This window comes from Rhinolophus sinicus, chromosome 2 (genome assembly GCF_057876585.1).
Source record: "Rhinolophus sinicus isolate RSI-liver-muscle chromosome 2, RSI-T2T, whole genome shotgun sequence".
Lineage (NCBI taxonomy): Eukaryota > Metazoa > Chordata > Mammalia > Chiroptera > Rhinolophidae > Rhinolophus > Rhinolophus sinicus.
In genome coordinates this window covers 96,626,764-96,645,424 of record NC_142502.1, presented here as the reverse complement: position 1 = coordinate 96,645,424, position 18,661 = coordinate 96,626,764, and the positions used below count along the sequence as shown (strand labels likewise).

Here is an 18,661-nt window from a genome sequence, read left to right as displayed (position 1 = left end):
CTCCCCCTATAAAAACCCTAGACTGAACGAAATCAGAAGCACGCCAGGGAAAGGCGGCGAGGTGACAACCTTGAGTACTCCCTCTTCAGCACGCTCATTATGTGACTGATGGAGACTTTCTTGGGGAACTCCAGTCCCCCAAAATACGCATCCCCTGCTGAGCTAGCCACAGGATGGGACATCCCTAGCATCCTTCCTCCTGAGCCAATGAAGTGATCACTCAGAGACCACGTGTGACAGTGACCGGTTGGGCGACCCGAAGGCCTGGAGGGAGCCGGAGGTGCAATCCGACCAGGGGACCGCAGAGCTGGGCCTCGCTGCCCCTCTTGCAGAGATAGTGGACGCGCAGCCGGGGAATTACACCTCTTTCCCTGGCAACCAACCAAGCTCAGCCTGCAGCAGCCTCCGCCCGCCGAGAGCCCGCGGAAGTGCGAAACCGGAAGTCGCGTCTTTGGTCCGCGCCGACACGGGGCATCATCTGCGGCCTTGCGGAGCGCGAGGGTGCTGCTATGGCTTCTAGTGCGGTCGGCGTGAACCCTGGCGGCTCGGCGAATGAAGCTCCCGAAATTCCAGACAACGTGGGAGATTGGCTTCGGGGCGTCTACCGCTTCGCCACCGATAGGAATGACTTTCGGAGGTAACCGAGGCCCGGGAGCCTGGCCCCTTTTTCTCTCTACGCCCGTATACTTAACTCTGCCGCATTTCCCTTCTTCGCCGAGGCTGGCGCCTCCGGGTTTTTTTTTCTTTTACACCGCCATCATCTTGGTCGGGTTGTGCTGTACTGAGGTCCTTGACCGGTAGCTCTCCGTGCGGTAAAAGCGATCTTTTCAGTCACCCGGCTATGTCTAGAGAATTTCATCCTTACCTCGGGGACCCGGGAAAAGGAGGCGCCAATACATAAAGGGGCCTTTCGACCCTGGGCGAGTGCTTAATTGGCCTTTGCATTAGACCCTGCTGTTATTAGACACAGAAACCAACTCTAAATAACTGTGGATCTCGGGCAACCTACCATGTAAGATGAACGCTCCTGCAATCTAGAACAGTGTTTTTGCCTCGGGGAAGTTTTTCCAGGGTGGTGGTGGGAAGCCTTTTCCCCGTGTCTTTTGTTAACCAAAGATAAGTGAATCGGTGACTACAGCGATAGTGGAATACGTTCTTTTTTCCAGGAACTTGATTCTCAATTTGGGACTTTTCGCTGCGGGAGTTTGGCTGGCCAGGAATTTGAGTGACATTGACCTAATGGCACCTCAGCCAGGGGTGTAGCTGAATAGGTAAGCACTTAACCTCTGCTCTTCCTGTCTTAGGAGTCCTAGCGGCTGGGAGAAGCAATAACTTTATCAACGGTTCACAAAATATAGGAGACTTGATGTAGAACCCTTGGCAGTTTCCTAAATGTTTCCAGATGTTGCAAGGGATTTGAGTCTCTTACCAATTTCCCTCTGGTGTTTTTACATTTCTAATGCCACCTGTTGTCCTGTCTGATTGTAGACACATGGAAGCCGTGCTGTACTTGAACTTTCCAAAAACAGAGCCTCCGATCTGTGATCATCACAAGACTCGCCCTGATGGCAGCTGAAGTTTGATTCAGACGGGCACCTTCCCTTCTGTGCCTGATTTGCTTTTCTTCACTGAGTCCACTCCATTCTCTGGTCAGTAGTCAGGCTTCAGCTAAAGTGTTGTCCTCTCCTTCAAGTTCTGTACATAGTTCCCAAGTTTCTGCATGGGGTGATCTGTGCTCTTGTTTTGAGGAATAACCTAATAATATTTTAATAGTTAATTTGAAATAAAGACTGCACACAAAGACAGACATTTTTTAATTCTTTTAATAAGAAACTTCGGCTTACAAAAACAAGGTGTAAAAAGTTGATTTACAAAAATCATAAAAACATGATTTATATTTCACACTCAAGAGAGACAGGAACAAGCCCCAAATGTGGGTTGTAACAGAGGTGGTTTGCTTCATATTGAAAGAAAAACAATGGGAACTGTAGCCACCGTACATTGATGTTAACATAGGATGAAGCTTATTCTTGAGGAATTTCCATTTTTGCGCAGTACTAGGGGAAGAAGCCATTTGGTGTTGCATAGCATGTTAGTGCACCAGGTGGGGTTTTCAGGCACCAGGGAGTCATTGTCGCTGTAATAGAATGGGGCTTGTTGGCAGAAAGGGGGCAGTGATGTGCAGGGGGAGGCACGGTGTTAAGGAAGCCTGGGCCATGGGCACTAACGTCAGCTGCCACCTGAGAAAACTGCTTCCCTCACAAGGAAATAGATATCCTCTGACCCTGAAATGCATGGTAGTGCCGCCATCTAGGAGTGTGGGTTCTTTGGAAATGGAATAGGTGAGGAACTGGCATGGAAAGCCTCGTGGGCTTAGACAGACATGGAGAGAGACAGTTGCCCCTTGGCAACTTTTCTAATTGATTACTAGGCATTTTTTAAAACACTGCTTTTTCGTGCCAAGTCTCTTACGGAACTGGTATGGGTTCAAGGGACATGCACTGGAAAGGAGGGTCAGTGTAAATGTACCACAGGCGCCTAATTGTTACAGGTGACAGATGTTGTCTCTAGTAACCTGTTTCACTAAAGATAAATAGGACAAAATGGTACCTCTTGACCCTGCCGGCATGTATCTCGTTAAGAAAGCTGTTTGAGAATTAGTTACATATTTTTCTTTAAAAAAAAAAGCACCATTTTCTTGTCTTAATCAGGTAGGTCTCATCAGTTAGGAGGAAGGAGTTTGAGCCTGTGTGAATTCAGGGCTGTGGCTGGCTTAACGTGAAACCAAGACCCGTTAAGAGTCTACAGTGGGACCACACATGATCTGACAGATTTATGTCCTACTGGGTGTTGAGATGAAGAAGAGTCACATATATGAGAGCAAGGCTTAGGTTTGAAGCCATCACCCCTCAAATGGAGACCAGGAAGGGAACTTAAGCTGTAACAGATTCTAACCCCATTCCTGCCTGCATCAGACCACTGCTAAGACAAGTGTCAGCATCTCCTGTTCTTTATAGGAATGAAACTTAACATCCTTGAAGTCTGCTACCAGATCTCATAATTGTGAACAGTTCTATTTGATAAAGTTTCAAAGCTGAGAATCAAAATCCAGCAAAAACTAATACATGGTAGCTTCCAAAAGCATAATTCAAATTTCACTCAAAATGTAATGCTTTATATTGTATGTCAATTGTAATTGAAAGAAATAAAAACATTGAATGTTTTAGCTTCAAGTAATAGTGTTCACTGTTGGTTGGTTTGTAAAGCCATAATGCTGGTAAGGTAAAGTTTCATTTAAATTGGCTTAGTTCTTCAAAGTGATAAGACTTTAGTAAATAAAGCTACCAAATTGACAGTTTCAAAAATCATGAAAAATCCTCTTTAAATAAAAGTGCTGGCTTTCACCATGCCAGTCTCCTCCGGGGAAGTCAGTTTTACATCCTGTCACAGTTTGCAGCCCTGGCCAGTTATCACAGTTCTATGAAAGTCTCTTATACTAGCTAGTTAGATTTTAAATGGAGACATGCCAGCTGATGTAAGTATGGAAAGAGTCCAGAAAAATGACCCTTCACCTCATGGCTATAGTAGCTATGGTTCATTAAGAGCAATGTGTGGGTTGAATGAATACACAGTGGTTAAAGTCCTAGACCCAGAGAATGGTTAATTTAAATGTGGAAGATATAAATTAAACTCATAGTCATATTTAGAAAGAGCTTTTCAGCTGTAGTGCTGACTTCAAAAAAGAATCTGACCTAGGGAGATGGTAAAAAACTAAGTGGCCATGGAAGGTTTCACTCCAAAGATAGAAGTCCTTCAGGTAATTAAACCAGTAATTGGGCTGAGGGACCCAATTATTAAATGTGCTTAGAGTGGTGAGCTTTTGAAAAATCCTTTGGTGAAGTCTCGAGCTCAGTGGGAACCTTAAGGTCAGAGTGAAAGGGCACGCCATAAACCACCCTGTGGGGGAGCGGACGGGTCTCCTTCCACAGCCACTCAGCATGGGCCAGGGAAAGGGGCTGGGATGGGTTCTTTGAGCCTTTTCTTTTGCATATTACACAGTGCACTGGCTTACCTTAAAATCGCAACTAAAAGGTTCACATATAGGGGATTGTGTTCTACACTGCTTCCTGAAAATTTGTGCAAAACAACTTCAGAACAAATGAAAGGGGAGGACCCATTTTTGTTGGGCTTCTACCAGAAGTTGCCCAGCATTAGAAAAACGAAAAGGCCTTTTCTGAATGTTTGTGCTCTCCCAACCAGCTGGAAAAGCAACCCTTCCACTCACAAGATCTAACCGCAGATAGGGGTGTAACATACGTTTAAGAAAGGGTGGCCCTCCCAGCCTGATTTGAAAAGGCCTGAGTTAATGTTTTGACCATAAAAGGGGTGGTGAAAAAAATGGGGTACATAGCCTGCCTTGAAAAGCAGCCATTTCATGAATAATCACAAATACAAAGATTTTGGACATTACAGAAAAATTTCAGATCTTGCTGGTAAGAATAATTTTCACACACAAGAGATACGAAATGCTTTAAAAAAGTCTGATACCAAATGTCCTTTACACTATACAGACCAATTAGCCACTTGAAATGATAAGAAGGAACCCCTTAATCTTTTCAATCCCATGCAAACCATAATTGGGTACAAGGCACCAAATTTTATGAATTGTATAAAATTAGTTCACAAAGCTTTATCAGTAAGTAAAACAAATTCCATTTCTCCCGCCCTGCCTGCCCACCCCTATCCCACCCCCCACACCCAACCACGTTTTCATTCTGCACTACTGTCCACCTCTCGGGCTTATGCTGGGGCCTGGCTGGGGCCCATACTTCACTGCCAGCCAACTCACCCCATTAATTCTTGCACTTGGATGGAACTGTAAGCATAGCTAGAGAAGGGAACTCATACAATCATTGACTCTAGAAGCCTTGCCATTAAAAACAAAAATAAACTCTGCTATTGAGTCCATAGGACACGTTAACACTTCTACAGTTTCCAATTTTATTCATGACTTTTAAAGAGACATCTGGAAATTCTTTACAGTGTGGCACTGCCCCCCCTCAGCCTGAGGGGTTTGATCAAAGCTGGCAAGAGCTCTGCCCACCATTTAATAAGAGCTTCCGTTTCTGGCTGTTGAGGGCATTCCTGATCTGCTTTACGCTGGCATGGATGCTCATCTCCGGCAACCACAAGTATGAGGGTCAAGCTAGACTGAGGTAAAAATCCTTTGTGAGGGCCGGGGTGTCTTCCTCTTGGCTGGCTACAGCAGAAAGTAAACACACCAGCCGACTGCAAAGGGTTCCTGGAACGGGACTCTAACTACCTGTCTGGAAGAAGCAGGTCCGTAAGGTTCAGTTAGGAGATCTTGGATTTGATTTGGCAGTGTCTAGTCAACTTCTACCTGGTTCTTATTTTCTTCTCCTTAGAATGTTTCAATTTAAAGGTGCAACTACTAGGGAATTCATCTACTTCCAATATGTAAATAAATTAAAGGCAAAGGGACATTTCTCTCACAACAGCCACTGACTTACGCAGCAGGCAACTCTTTTCTTTAATAAAAATCTTCATAAATACTAACTTCTCAACAGCGTCTAGTGCTGGGGCCTCTGGGTACCTGAGGGGTCTGACTGCAGGGGCGCCTTCATGATGTGCAGCTCAGTGAGGACTCCGGTGGTGGTTTCTAGTCCAACTCCTCTTTAAAAACAATTTTAGGGATTAGATACAGGGGTGCTCAGCTAAGTTAAGCACTTATTTTACAGTCTTTAATCTGCTTAATATTCCTTATAATATTTGGTATAAAACTATTTTTAAAAATTAAATTTGGAGATCTTTTCATTTTCCACTAAATGTCCATTTTTCTTAAGTATTTCCCACTGGAGTGTCTGAGGAATCAAGTAGATGCTCTATTCTCCATTTGTATGTTTTTTTCCTAGATAATGTAGCCTTCAATGAAAGATGAGGCACAATTTATATGTTCCTTTTCTTTTTACTCTCCTTGTTTTCTTTGAGTGAATTGGCTTTTCTGTTGCCACAAAAAGTCATCACCAATCATGACGACTTAAAAATGTGGGTCTAGAGAATACAGCTTCACATCAGAGCCCCTGGCAGCGTGGGCAGCTGCGACACTCTACAACAGTGTCCAGGAGAGGGGGAGCCCGGCCAAGCTTATACAAAGAAGCCTGCAGTAGACAATATAAACCAAACAGCATAAAAAATGCCATACGCTATCGCTTCCAAATAAAAGCTAAATATTACAGAAACCTCACAGTGTTGGCAAAAGCAAGTTTAATTTAAAATAGGGTCACTCGCCCTCCCTTAGCAGGGTGAGCCATGTTCTGTCCGAATTTCCTCCATGTCCCGGTGCTGGCTGGCAGGTCCTATGGGAGAGTGCATCTCAAAAGAGGTCAACAGCCAATGCTCCAGACCTGCTTGGGAATGCGGCTTGTCAACAGTGCGAAAGCTGCCAGCCTTATTCATTAGCCTCTCTCTTCCCAACTTCCCACCCATCCCGAAACTCCCTTCCACATCTGCTCCTTTCAAGTGACAACTGTACTTCTACCTGAACTGAAATGCTAATATGATATACTCAGTCAAAAGATGAGCATTCATTCACAGGACAGGCTGAGGCAGGCTGCAGCAATGACACAACGAGTTACGAGTTGCATTCACTTGCACTGGTGGTGAGTCTAAGCGAAGGATTGACAAGGGAGATTCAGTGGCGCCTGATGGGGAGGAATGTTTCCCTCCGGGCAATTTCATTCCACTTAGAAACTGGCCCAGTTTAGAGAGAAAGGTCAACTTCACTAGCACTGGAGTAAAGGACAGGGCACTCTTGCTTTACTCTGGTGGACTGAATGTGGCTGGGTAAAGAAACAGTAGGGACAATCAGATTTGGGGGGACACAGGCCAGGGCCATCAGCAGGAGACTGTTCAGACAGACGGGCAGATTCCTAAGCGCTAGGAGAGCAAAAGCTCCCAAACTGTGTGGTGAACAAGAAGGTTCTAGCTGTACCCGGTGGAACAGGTGACAGACATTCATATAAGCCCCGGCCCCCAGCTCTCCCTGCCCACTCTCCACTGAGTTCTGAGAAAGCCTCAGACAACTGCCCTAAAGACCAAGGTAAACTAAGCCCTAGACCTGTACCGACCCAACCCAGGGGTCTGCTATAGAACTGCAGCCCCGAGGACCCTTACGCTCAGCATGCAGCAGAGAACATGTCACGTGCCGCTGTCTTGCTTCCCCATATGAACTGCTCCTTTAGAATGAAGGCCAGTCTCGGTGTTCACGCCAGTCTCAGAAGATGTGGAATGATTAAATGAGCAGCAGCCAGGAAGGGTACTACACGCGGAAAACCTCGCGTTTGGCATGGGGAAATTCGCTCCATACATCTCATTCCACTCCAACTGCTAGTCCCCAGAAAAGGAAGTCTGCAAATTGTGAACCCTTGAACGTTACTTCCTCTGTAGGAACAAATCCTTAGACTTCACTTCCTGCCTTGCCCTCAGGCCCATCCAGCCAGGTGCAAGCCCAGAGCCGTTCCTCGAGTGTCCTGACAGGGGAGGGGGGGGGCCTGCTCCCATCAGGAGGGCAGGGCTGTGAGGAGGTCCTGACTAATCACACAGCGGGAAAGAGAACACAGCTGTCTCCTGGCTGGATATGACCAATTTACCCCCCTCTTTGCTCCACCCAGATCCCTCTATGTTCAGAAGCAATTGATGAAAGAATCTTCATACAAGTTCCTCCTTTTGATTTTTATCAAAGGAGGGTATTCCTCAATCCATTCAAAAGAAAGTGACTACAGATTTTAGGATAAGACATGAGTCAGCTGGCACCTTCTGCTCAAAACCACTGAGGCAAACCTCGTAATCTATTCCTGCAGTAAACCTTATTTCCTATAAGAGGAAAGATGTATAGACACCAAAAGCAAGCCAGTCTTTGATATATGCCTCCCATTCAGGGGAAGGTCCGCGGTCTGCCCTCACCGTTGTTGCTGGGCTGCACCTGAGCTTGGAGTTGGGTTTCTGAGATTCTTGCATTGCCCTGAACTGTTGTTCTTTGAGTGTAAAAAAGGATGTAGGCTTGAGTTTTGCACACTTCCTCGACACTGCATACATTCAGCTTTGAGTCATTGCAGTGGACCCAAAAACCTATGAAACCAAAGGAAAGAAAGAGTAAATGACGACCCAACTTAGATTTGTAATCAGCAGGCACAACCAGGAGATGAAGAAAGGGACAGAGGAATGTGAATAGCGCTAAGCCCTGAATATTGGGGTGTGTGCGCGGGGGAGAGACAAGTAAATGAAACCAAGAGACTTCCTGGAACCACTGGCTTTAACCCCACCAAACCCCCCGCAGTACTGTTTACAATGTCAACGGACTATAACTTTTGTCCTCATTTTGTTCAGGCTTTTTTCACTGCCCATTAGGTCCTCCTCTCTATAAAGACAGTCAGGAGACTGAGGGCTAAGAGAGGGGAAGAGAAGGAGGGAAGGGGAAATGGAGAACAGAGAGGAGTGCTAAAGAAAAATTTAGGAGGAATAAAAAGTCATTTGTTCACAGGCTCACTCTGGCTGCCTCAAGGGTTTAAGATCAGTACACTACTGAAAACACATTTGCAGCCCACCTGCCCCAATGCAGTAGCTGGGAGGCTCGGCTCTGGGGGGCAAGGACTGAAAGCCCCTTGGGAGGGGCCCTTGTATCTTCACACCTCCCAGGTAAGGAGTAAGTGCTCAGTAAATGTTCTCAGCGTTAGGAGCTGAAGCTAGTGAGATTCACGCAGCATCTCCATGAGGTTAGATGGGTCATACTACTTCTGCATAACCAAGAAGGAAACAGAAGATTGCAGCACAATATTAATAAATCATGATAACCTCTAACATTAACAGAGCATAAGGTGCTAGGCACTGTGCTAAGCATTTTACATGTGTCAGCTCCTATCAGTTGTTAGAACAATCTTAGGTTTTCACTTAGGAATATATCCAAAATTTGAATCCAGCTTTCATAATCCTGCTCACTGGATTTCAATGTATGTAACATCCCCCTATCGATGAAATACAAGGAAAGCAATGAAATGTGGACAAACCACCCTTTCCGTGTCCCCCACCCCACAGAGTAAAGCGCACGCACCTCCCTCTGTGTTGTAGCAATAGGCTGTGTAGTGTCCTGAGCCAAACCCTTTCCCGTGGTGCATGACCACTGCGGAGAGATCATAGGCAAAGGTCTCTTTGTCAAGAGAGGAGAGCATGTCCCTGCAGCAGTAAGGTTCCATGGTTAATACCTGGTCAAAGACGACGTGGACCCCAATCTTCTCTCGATGATTACGGCCAGACCACCTAGAACATGGATGAGGACTTCTTACTAGTCAAAAAGGCACAAGTGATTATAGGTAGAGGGGGGGAAAACTGGGAACTGACAAAACTTAACCTTCCAGCTTTGGTTTTCACATCAATAAAACACTAGTAAATAATGTCCACATATATTTCCTGTGAATGTTCCATGATGTACCCTGAAACTAAAGCTCCCCAAACAACCAATTCAGGCAGTAGTCTTTTGGAGTTTACTGCCTGCCCTTTTCACAGATTACCTCATACTTTATTCTGAAGACGATGCCACATAAGCCCAGCTCAGACAGCTGGTGCAGACTAGCCGATCAAACAGGGCCATGAGAGCAGGAGCCTGTCCTCCTGGGCCCCAACATCGACTTGCCTCACTGGGCTTGACCCCGGTCATCTCCACGGAAAGTACAGGGTCTCTAGGGAACCAGCATCCCCTCCCAACAGCAAAGACCTTTGCCTTCACCAAAGCCTTTGAAGCAGCTGTTCCCACAGCCACCTGGGACACCCGAGAGCAAGCTCACCTGAATCTTTTAAGGTGCAGCCGCAGGACCTGAGGTAGTCTGTAGATCATTAACTGCTTTCTAGCTTCACTCAGAACAAGGGGTTTGGGATTGGATTTTCGTCGTTTGCCTATATGGTTTGGGAAGGTATAAGACACAGATGGTGAGGAGTCTCATTCTTCCCTAGCTATGGCAGAGACAAAGACTGGACACTCAATATGCATTCTCCTTATTTCTCAGTATTTGAACCTCAATTTGGGTTCAAACGCTATTTGGGGCAGCAATGTACCCTCTGTAAGACTGCATTTTCCAGCCTCACATGTCTGCGTGGTGTGGCCATGGAAATCCTGGCAGAGGTGAAAGGAATGATTGTGTGGCACTCCTGGGATGGTAGCTTAAAGAAGCCTGACTCAGGTGTAAGGTGCATCCTTTGTCCTTCCCACTGTTTCCAACTGTGGGAATTCCTCTTGGACCTTGAGGTCATCTTGAGGATGGAAGCCTTATAAACTAGGATAGCAAAGCTGGAAGATGGAAGGACCCTGGGTCCACCATGACCATACAGCCACCATACAAGCCCCTGAATGTCCTTCAGACTTCTTGTACCCGGGGTGCCCCAAAAATTATACAAGCGGACACTTTGGTCAACGTTGCTCAAGCAGTAGATCACCGTAATCAGGAGTGTTTGGACGCTGATGGTAAATAACCACTTTGAGCACCTCTTGTAATTGCAGAAGTCAAACGTGACTTGTATTCATCTTTTGTTATCGGTATATATTGAGTATTACAATTTTAATAGTTTTTTTCTTTATTAAAATATGTATGCATTTTTTGGCACCCTCTGTATATAACAGAAAAAAAAGTTACTTCTTGTTTTAAGTCATTGTTATTTGTGTTGACTAAACCTAATTCTGATACATCCACTTTCAAATTTTTGTCACCAGCAGTTTCCAAAATTGGTATGGGTTTAGGATGGACCACTCGTGATGTCATGGGTTTATTAATGGAATATAATGGGAGGTCACCGCAACAACATGCACGTAAAAGCATAGGGTAGGGTTCTATGCCTCTAAATATGGGCTTATCACTTAAATTATGATGCACTATAATAAACCTTAAGCTTTTTGTTTTCATCAGAAAGGTCTAATTCTATTTCCTGCTCACAGCTAGTTGTACCGGTATGCTACTGGACAAGTTACTCAAAACTCTGAACCTCATTTTGCTTTTCTGTAAAATGGGCAATAATACATATATTTCAGGCTTAGGAAAAAGATAGAACACAATATTACTAAAGGACAAAGTATTTTAAAATATATTTTCCCTCAGCATGATATGTTTGTGGCATACACAAATATTTAGAAAAGAACCTTTTCTGGTTTTATATTTTTATACTGTACCTACTTTGTGAACTGTGTTTCTTGGAATAAAAGCACACTACTGGATATGCAGGACAAGACTGGCAGTCTGGCCAAATGCATCCAGTCCAAAGCAGAATCAATGCTCAGACTTCTATTTTGTTTCTAAAACCACTGAACTGTGAGGGAAATGCATGTTTAAATTATGGCAAATAAACAATGGAAATACAGTTCTCTTAATTTCCATCAGAAGCCTTCTCTATAACCATTTACTGATGACGGTTCTGTTATTAATTAAATCCGTGATTGGATGGGAATATGAAATGAGTTAGTGGTCCACTGTGGTGCCTGCTAATTGTCTTTGAGCTGTTGATACCATGGTCTCAGTGTCTGAAGATCTTGGCATCTGATTCCCAGTCCTGTCTGCACTACCCATGAAAGGTAGCAAATCACAGGCAGATGACGTATCAGGGAGCTTTGTGTGACAAAAGGATAGGGAGCTGTTGCTTCTCCTAACAGATTGCAGCAGAGTGAGTGTGTCATATCTTTTACTGGGCCTGGTAGTCATGATATGTGGGGGCATGAACAGAAAGAATTCAAAGCAGGGCCTGGCTTTATCTTACATTCCTATTCACCAGCGGGCTTTTGAAAATTATTGCAGCTCTGTCTGGGAACCCTGGCCATGACTGCCACTGCCAGCAGAGGGAGTGTGTGAGCTAAAATGAAGACCGTGTAGAATCTGGCTTTGTTTCCCTAAAATGAAATTCACAAAGAAAAAGAAATTACTGATTCAATTGAGATTGATCATTTCTGTCTCCATTTGATTAAGCTGGCCACAGAGAGGTGGAAGACTGATCGTTTTGAAACGTCACAAGCAACAACAGATCAATTCATTTTGTTCCTTTACTATAGCTTTCCTTCCGTTATTATTTGAATTGGCCTAGAGAAATCCTGATAAACTGGCACATCTGGCAACCAGAAAAACACTTTCCTGCAAAAATAAAAGTATTTCTTGCCTAGTCTATCATGTCTGAGAATGTTGGAATTAAAGTTGACATCCTTCTGTTCCTTACAAGTAAAAATCTTTATGAATCACTATTAAAAAACAAAAAAACCAGATACTGCTCTAATAAGATAATTTAAGTCACTGCCTTTCTATCTCAATATGGACAACTGTAGACAGGTGAGTCTACAGTTAACCAGGTAAGCATTTCAAATTTTGTTTTAAAGTAGCAAAATAATATCAAGTATTACTTTTTGATTTTTGTCCTGATTCTTCAGAGAAAACAGGTTTCCCACAATTTACTATTTTAAAAAGCCCTATGCAAATATATTAAGGACTACCATAAGATTTTTGTTCCCAAAACTTGTAGTCCAAACTATTATATGGCTGCAAGTTGATTTCTAGCTCTCTGCACAATCCATTAATTTTAGTTTCCAAATCTTTATAAAGCCAAAAAATCCAAACGTGAGCTTCCAAGTATTTGCTCTGCATTTCCTCTAGGAAATGCTGGGTTAGCAAAAGCATTAAGGGCTAGTGTGGCAAGACAGAGGGGTCCTGAATAAGATGCCCACGTAACCTACGGAAAGAGTTCCACTTTAACATTAAAGCCACAATAGAGAAAACCTTCCTTATGAGCCCCTCTGAAATGCCAACCTTTCAAACATATGGGGAAACAAACACAGAAAGAATTGAACTGCCACAGAACAATGTACTTTTTTATACTTGCTTTCTTGATCTCATTGTACACATCTTCAGCATCACTTCTGACAGACTTTAAATCTACGGATACAATACAAAAGTACACTTTTCTGATGCCACAGCCTCAAACAGGCTATGCCACCCGAACTTAGATTAAGAACCACCAGACTATCTATATTCACGAATTTCAGCAGGACCCTGGTAGCACTATGAAGCTAAGTACTCACATTCTTAGAATCCCCATTTCAGAATCCACACTTTCAAATGCCTCCCAAGATAACAGCTAAGGTCAATCCAAGAGGAGTCAAAGGAGGCACCACTCCTAGGTTGTTTTTTAATATAGTATAATGTCCATATTCTGGTTTTCAGTAAAATGAGAGCAAAATATATTTTCCTTAAAAGATGCTTTAGAACCACTCAATGTTATCAGTGTTACTTTTGACTAAAAGGGGCAAAAGAAGCACCTTAAACTGATATTCCAGTTGCACCCTCCCCCTTTCCCCCACAGCACTCACTGTTACACTGGTCACAAGCGTAGATTCTCCCTTCCAGGGCCTCTGTCTCTGTGAACTTGGCCAGCATCTCAGTGAGCAGGCACTCAGTCTGATTCAAAGGGACAAACCCCTTTTCTATGCAGTGATAGCGTTCAGGGAATTCCAGGGACAGATCCCAAAAGGGCTCAATGGTGTTGGATTTATAATTGCATGATATACATGTGACCTAGAATGAAAAGATTGATTGACAGGTTATGTAACTTCCACATTTCCCACATACGTTTTTGCTTGCTTTATGCAAGACATATAACTTGACCAAAACTAAGTGTACAGTTTTCAAAAAGAATTTTAATTCTAGTAAAATACTAAACATAACTTTAAGAGAATTAGAACCTGTTACTTCTGTATATATTTCTAACTATGTGATGCCAGGTGGAACTGGAAAACCATACAGCACAGAGGTTATTACCTAACCCTTTGTCTCTTCTCTCTCAAAGCATGCTCTGCCACTCAATGCACACTGTGTACAAAGTACACACTGCAACTTATCGTGGAGTCAGTCTGAGATGGAGAATTCGCAGATGCCTGTGTTTTTCTCTTACCCTCACTCTTTCTTCCTCCAGACTTCGTTCCTTCCATGCAGTCCCAACTTATCTTTCTGCCCTTGATTCGTGCAGTACCCCTACACTGATCCCTGGGTCTCCAGAGCCTCAAAGTATCTTGTGATTAGCTCACCTTCCGCTACAACCTTCCCAGGTGCACCTTTCTTTTTGTGGACCCTGAGGGGAGAGAGGAAGTGCCTATAAACACTCCCCTTTCAAATGCTAAAAGCCTAAATAAACTTTGTCCTCCCACCCAACTCGTCATTCTTTTAAAACCCTAAATACCAGGGCAGAAAACCTCATTAGCACAGTGTAGAGGTTTTTACCTGGATCTCTTAAGTTGCCCACCTTTTTAACTCTAAAAATTCTCTCCTTGCATATTCTCACAAAGCTTAGCTATGAGTCTTCGCTTACGTCCCTACATGGCTGAAGATTTAGGAAATGAAAGGTAATGGGGAACAGGAGGGAGGCTTGCTTAAGCCTCTGGCATACTCCCCGCCACCTCCCTTCCTTGTATGTAAAGAACGCCTAGAAAGGAAGAATACATACTCTTTCAAACTACCATGGAACCAGGGATACAGGCAAACTGTTCAATTCCTAAAAGTGATCAAAGGATGGCATACCAACCATAGGTACTTAATTATAACAAAGATAACAGTAGATTACCCATATCGTCATTAAAGGTTAGACAGTCGCTGAAAATGAAGACAGATGGCAAATTATACTGAAAATCTGCCCAGAAAGAGACAGGAGGCAAGTTCACCAACAAGCCGACCACAGGATACAGTACAGTGAAAGGTACAATGGCCACCCTCCCTCCATTATGCATAATCACGGCCATTGCTGACTCCCCTTAGCCCAGCAAGCTGGGGGAGGCACTCATGGGAAGCTCAAACTAATATACCAGCCTCCCTCCTACGTGATGGGCAGAGTCTCGGGGTTCAGAGTCCGGGGTTCGGGTGGGCACACACCTACCTGACTGAGTAGCTGCCCGTGAAATATGGTATTCACCACCTTTAAGACCTGTTTGGTGAGCTTCCTCTGGGAGAAGGGGATGAGGATACGGCGCGTGGTGCCTTCAGACTCGAGTTCCTGCTGTACTTTGTGCAACAGCTCGCACAGAAACTCCTGCGCGTCCTGCTGGTCGTAGCCGCGGAAGGCAGGGATCAGGCTCCACACCGAGTGAAGCATGGCGAAGGGAGACACCAGGGCCCACTTTCCGGACCACATGACTCGGAAGAGGGTGTGCAGTTCGTGGCAGAGGGACATGTGTTTCGAGCCGGGCTCCTTGTTCTGGATGAGTTCTAGGCTCCTGGTGATGGAAGCCCCGCCGTTCCAGCAGAGGCCCTCCCGTTCGCACGACTCGGCCCTGACGTTCCTCGGTGACAGCTCGGTGGCCGAGCTGCTGGCCGGCCTGTCCGAGAGTGGCGCCTTCCCGTTGGTGGCTTTGGGAAAGAGCTGTTCCGTTTTGGAAGGGTCGAGGTTCAGGAAACACTCTCGGAACTTCTGGAGGTGGCTGAGCACCTGCAGGATGGAGTTCATGTAGCAGGTGTTGCCCAAGTTGCGCAGGCCGGTGACGCCCGGGGCCACGGCGGGCGCGCGGCGCGGCGGGAGGCGGCCCCCGGCGGGTGCGCGCGGGACGGCGGGGCGCGGGGCGGCGGCGCGGGGCGCGTGCAGCAGCAGGCGCGCGCTCTTGCGCGGAGGGGCGCTGGCCAGCTCCTCCAGCAGCCGCCTCTTGACCTCGCGCCGCCGCTGCCGCGCGGCCTCCTTCTTGCGCTCTAGCGCCTCCTCCCGCCGCCGCTGCTCCAGCTTGGCCCGGCCCCGGGAGCTCTTCTCAAACCACAGTCGCAGCGTCTTGCCCAGCAGGCGCTGGCGCCGGTACCACAGAGCCGTGAGCATCTGCGGCTGTCCCTGAGGAGCGCGCGGCGGCGGGGCCGCGTCCTCGCCCGAGGCCATGGACCGCAGCATCCGGCCGCGCCTCCCGGGCGGGTCCTGCTTCTGGCCCCGGACCGCCAGGAGGGCGCTTCTCAGCAGCTTCAGGTCCCCCTCCGGGTTATCATTGAGCACGTAGTCCTTGCACAGGTAACAGAACACGTAGAGATCCCGGACCTCCATGGCTAGCGGATGTCCAGTCTCTTCAAAGTGTTTCAGGGCGTGGTCTTCAATGTAGCGGCCGCAGGCCACGTGCGAGCACTTGAGGCAAGCCCAGACGGACTCCGTGGTGGTGCACTCCCGGCAGCACCACTTCTGGGGGTTCAGGATGGAGTGGTCCTGGGCCAGCCGCAACCGCCCTACATGTTTGCATCTATCCATGTCTTACAGAAGTCGCCACTCTTTCAACCTGGCACAGCAGAACCCCAAAGAGAGACAGAGAGAGAGAAATCACAAGCTTTCAGCAAAATGTTTTCCTACAAAAAGTTGTGCAACTGGCATTTTCAACTCAATACTCATTAGTTCTCAATTCAAAATTGGTTCCTTTGGAAGGAAGTTAAAAACAAAACCAAATTTGGTGTAGACTGAGGATTGATTACACAGAAGGACAGTTAAATTCCTTAAAAAGGAATCATAAATTATACGGGCGGCCTTAGCACCCATTTGAAACTTTATATTTTCTCATTCTTGAATATCAGCTAATTTTTGTGTGAGGCTGATTTGTGTTCCTTAGGAAATGTCATTACCCTTATTTCACACTATACCCAACTGGCCACCCAGGGAAAGAAACCATATTCTGAACCATTTCTGAACTGATGATGGCCTGGAAGGAAAGCTTCTAATCTCACACTGATCAAGATCCTGGTTGTAGGCAGAAAGGGACAGGGGAGAGGAACGGAAACGAGAGACATCGTGTTTCAAATACAGTAGGAGAGATGAAGACCATCAAGTACAATCAGGCAGTCTTAGGTGGGTTTCAATGAATTTCACAGCAGAGAAAACAGGATAAGGTAAAGATAAGAGAAAGTCCTCTACAAAGTATTCTTTTCCTGAGTCCAAAGAACCTGGCTGAGGAAGCAGACTGAGCCTCAATCTAAGTAACATTTTATACGTCTGCTATGGCCTGAATGTTTGTGTCTCCCTCCGCCAAGTTGATACGCTAAAATCTTAACCCCTAGGTGATGGCATTAGGAGGTGGGGGGCCCTGGAAGGTGATCAGATCATAAATGGGTTGACCCTCATGAGATGAGCTCTCATAAATGGGATTAGTACCCTTATAAAAGAGCTCCCTCACCCCTTCTGCAACATGAGGACATAGTGACAGGCCTTACGGCTATGAACCAGGAAGTCCTTACCAGACATGGAATCTGGTGCCACGATCGCGGACTTCCCAGCCTCCAGAACTGTGAGAAATAAGTATTTATTGTTTATAAGCCACCCAGTCAGTCTATGGTATTTTTGTAACAGCAACCCTGAAGGATTAAGACAATGTGTCTTTTTGGAAAGAACATTTACATCTTGTAGAAAGGGTGGTTAAAACTTTGAACTTCTTTACTGAATGGATAGTTAAGCACAGAATTAGGAGTAGAGATCTAACTCTTCGGACAACAGGTGGAGTGGGTACTGGTATTACAGTATTTAACCAAACAATGGTAACATACTAAAGTGGTTTTGTTTGTTGTTGTTTTGTCTTCCTAACACTGTTTCTTCAATATTTTTCATCAGAGAAGCCTATTGGGCAATTTCCCCAAGGAAAAGATGCTAAACAACTATTTTAAAAGAAAACTTTTTATTCTTGGGATCCTTGACAGGTGTTTTTTTCCAATACCAGTATTTAAAATTCCCTAAAGGTAGTTCCTCTTGTAAAGAGAACATCCTTTACCTCCATTTCTTCTCCCCTTTCATTTCTGTGAGCAAATGCAGTTCCACGATTATGGGGTCAGGCAGAGACGTTCCAAATGCAGTGCACTCTGAGTGGTCCCTTTAGTTCTCCAGATGTCCCCCTGGCTTAGTCCTATTGCCAAAACCCACAAATATACCACAGGACCACATGAGAGATCCTTCCCATTTTGTATTGTCCATCCCAGATGGCAGAGTTCATGTCTCCATATGAGAAACCCTCAAATCATACAAAGGAAAGCAACCAAGATAATTTTCAATCAAGTCAAATCATGCTTTTCCTTTGAGTACTGTCAGGATGTAGTTATTACTTTTCTAATTATTAACTTGTTGCTATGTGCCCTTTAACTAATTTCTCTGGATGTATTTATCCATTTCCTAACCAGACATAATATACTTCAGAGAGATCATGTGATACATTTCTTTTTATACTCCTTTCAAGGCTTTTGGGTACTCAACGGTTTAGTGGTCAGAGAGGTGTTCTGTCAGAATTACCTTCCCACACGGTCAGGAATGGCACTGAAATAACCACTTCTGTTTACTTTTTGTAGGGCAGAGCCAAATTAAAACACACACATGTTAAAAAGATGAAATGGTAAAAAAAAAAAAATGCATTTTCTTTTTTCTCCTTATTACCAATCAAGTCGGGTACACAGATGCTTATAACCAATTACTGGGGACACAAAAGAAAGTCAGTAATGAAAGGGGCAGGGAGTGGGGGAATCAAGAGGGCAATTCCAAGTTTCTCGCTCATTTCACATTTTTCTAAATGTAGTTAGTTCCTGAATCACCTGCCAGCATCAGAATTCCCTTGGAAACCTGTTATACATACAGATTTCTGGTC

General features: G+C 45.1%; 2 protein-coding genes across 5 annotated transcripts in view; one reads left to right on the top strand and one right to left on the bottom strand.

The window, feature by feature from the left end:
- The first annotated feature begins 39 nt into the window (after positions 1–39).
- Positions 40–1,805, top strand: TOMM6 (translocase of outer mitochondrial membrane 6). Its single transcript, XM_019738409.3, has 3 exons — positions 40–637; positions 1,167–1,271; positions 1,489–1,805. Exons 1-2 carry the CDS (start codon positions 510–512, stop codon positions 1,261–1,263), a joined length of 225 nt encoding a protein of 74 aa, XP_019593968.1. The 5' UTR covers positions 40–509; the 3' UTR covers positions 1,264–1,271; positions 1,489–1,805.
- Positions 1,806–18,661, bottom strand: part of USP49 (ubiquitin specific peptidase 49) — a 73,509-nt gene continuing 56,653 nt past the window's right edge. For 2 of the 4 annotated variants that reach the window (XM_088795725.1, XM_088795724.1), the window contains 5 exons: positions 14,962–16,327; positions 13,406–13,610; positions 9,858–9,966; positions 9,128–9,333; positions 1,806–8,148 (listed from right to left, as the gene is read on the bottom strand). In XM_088795725.1, the coding sequence (XP_088651851.1) occupies positions 7,955–8,148; positions 9,128–9,333; positions 9,858–9,966; positions 13,406–13,610; positions 14,962–16,299 (2,052 nt within the window). In that variant the 5' untranslated portion in view covers positions 16,300–16,327 and the 3' untranslated portion in view covers positions 1,806–7,954. Of the gene's footprint in view, positions 8,149–9,127; positions 9,334–9,857; positions 12,972–13,405; positions 13,611–14,961; positions 16,328–18,661 lie in introns of those variants that run through there. The other 2 variants (XM_074332909.2, XR_016020320.1) reach the window with 2 other exon arrangements.

Coding starts and splice junctions, on each gene's coding strand:
- TOMM6 (XM_019738409.3), top strand. CDS start 510: ATGGCTTCTAGTGCGGTCGGCGTGAACCCTGGCGGCTCGGCGAATGAA. Junction 638..1,166: donor GATAGGAATGACTTTCGGAG/GTAACCGAGGCC, acceptor TCTTTTTTCCAG/GAACTTGATTCTCAATTTGG.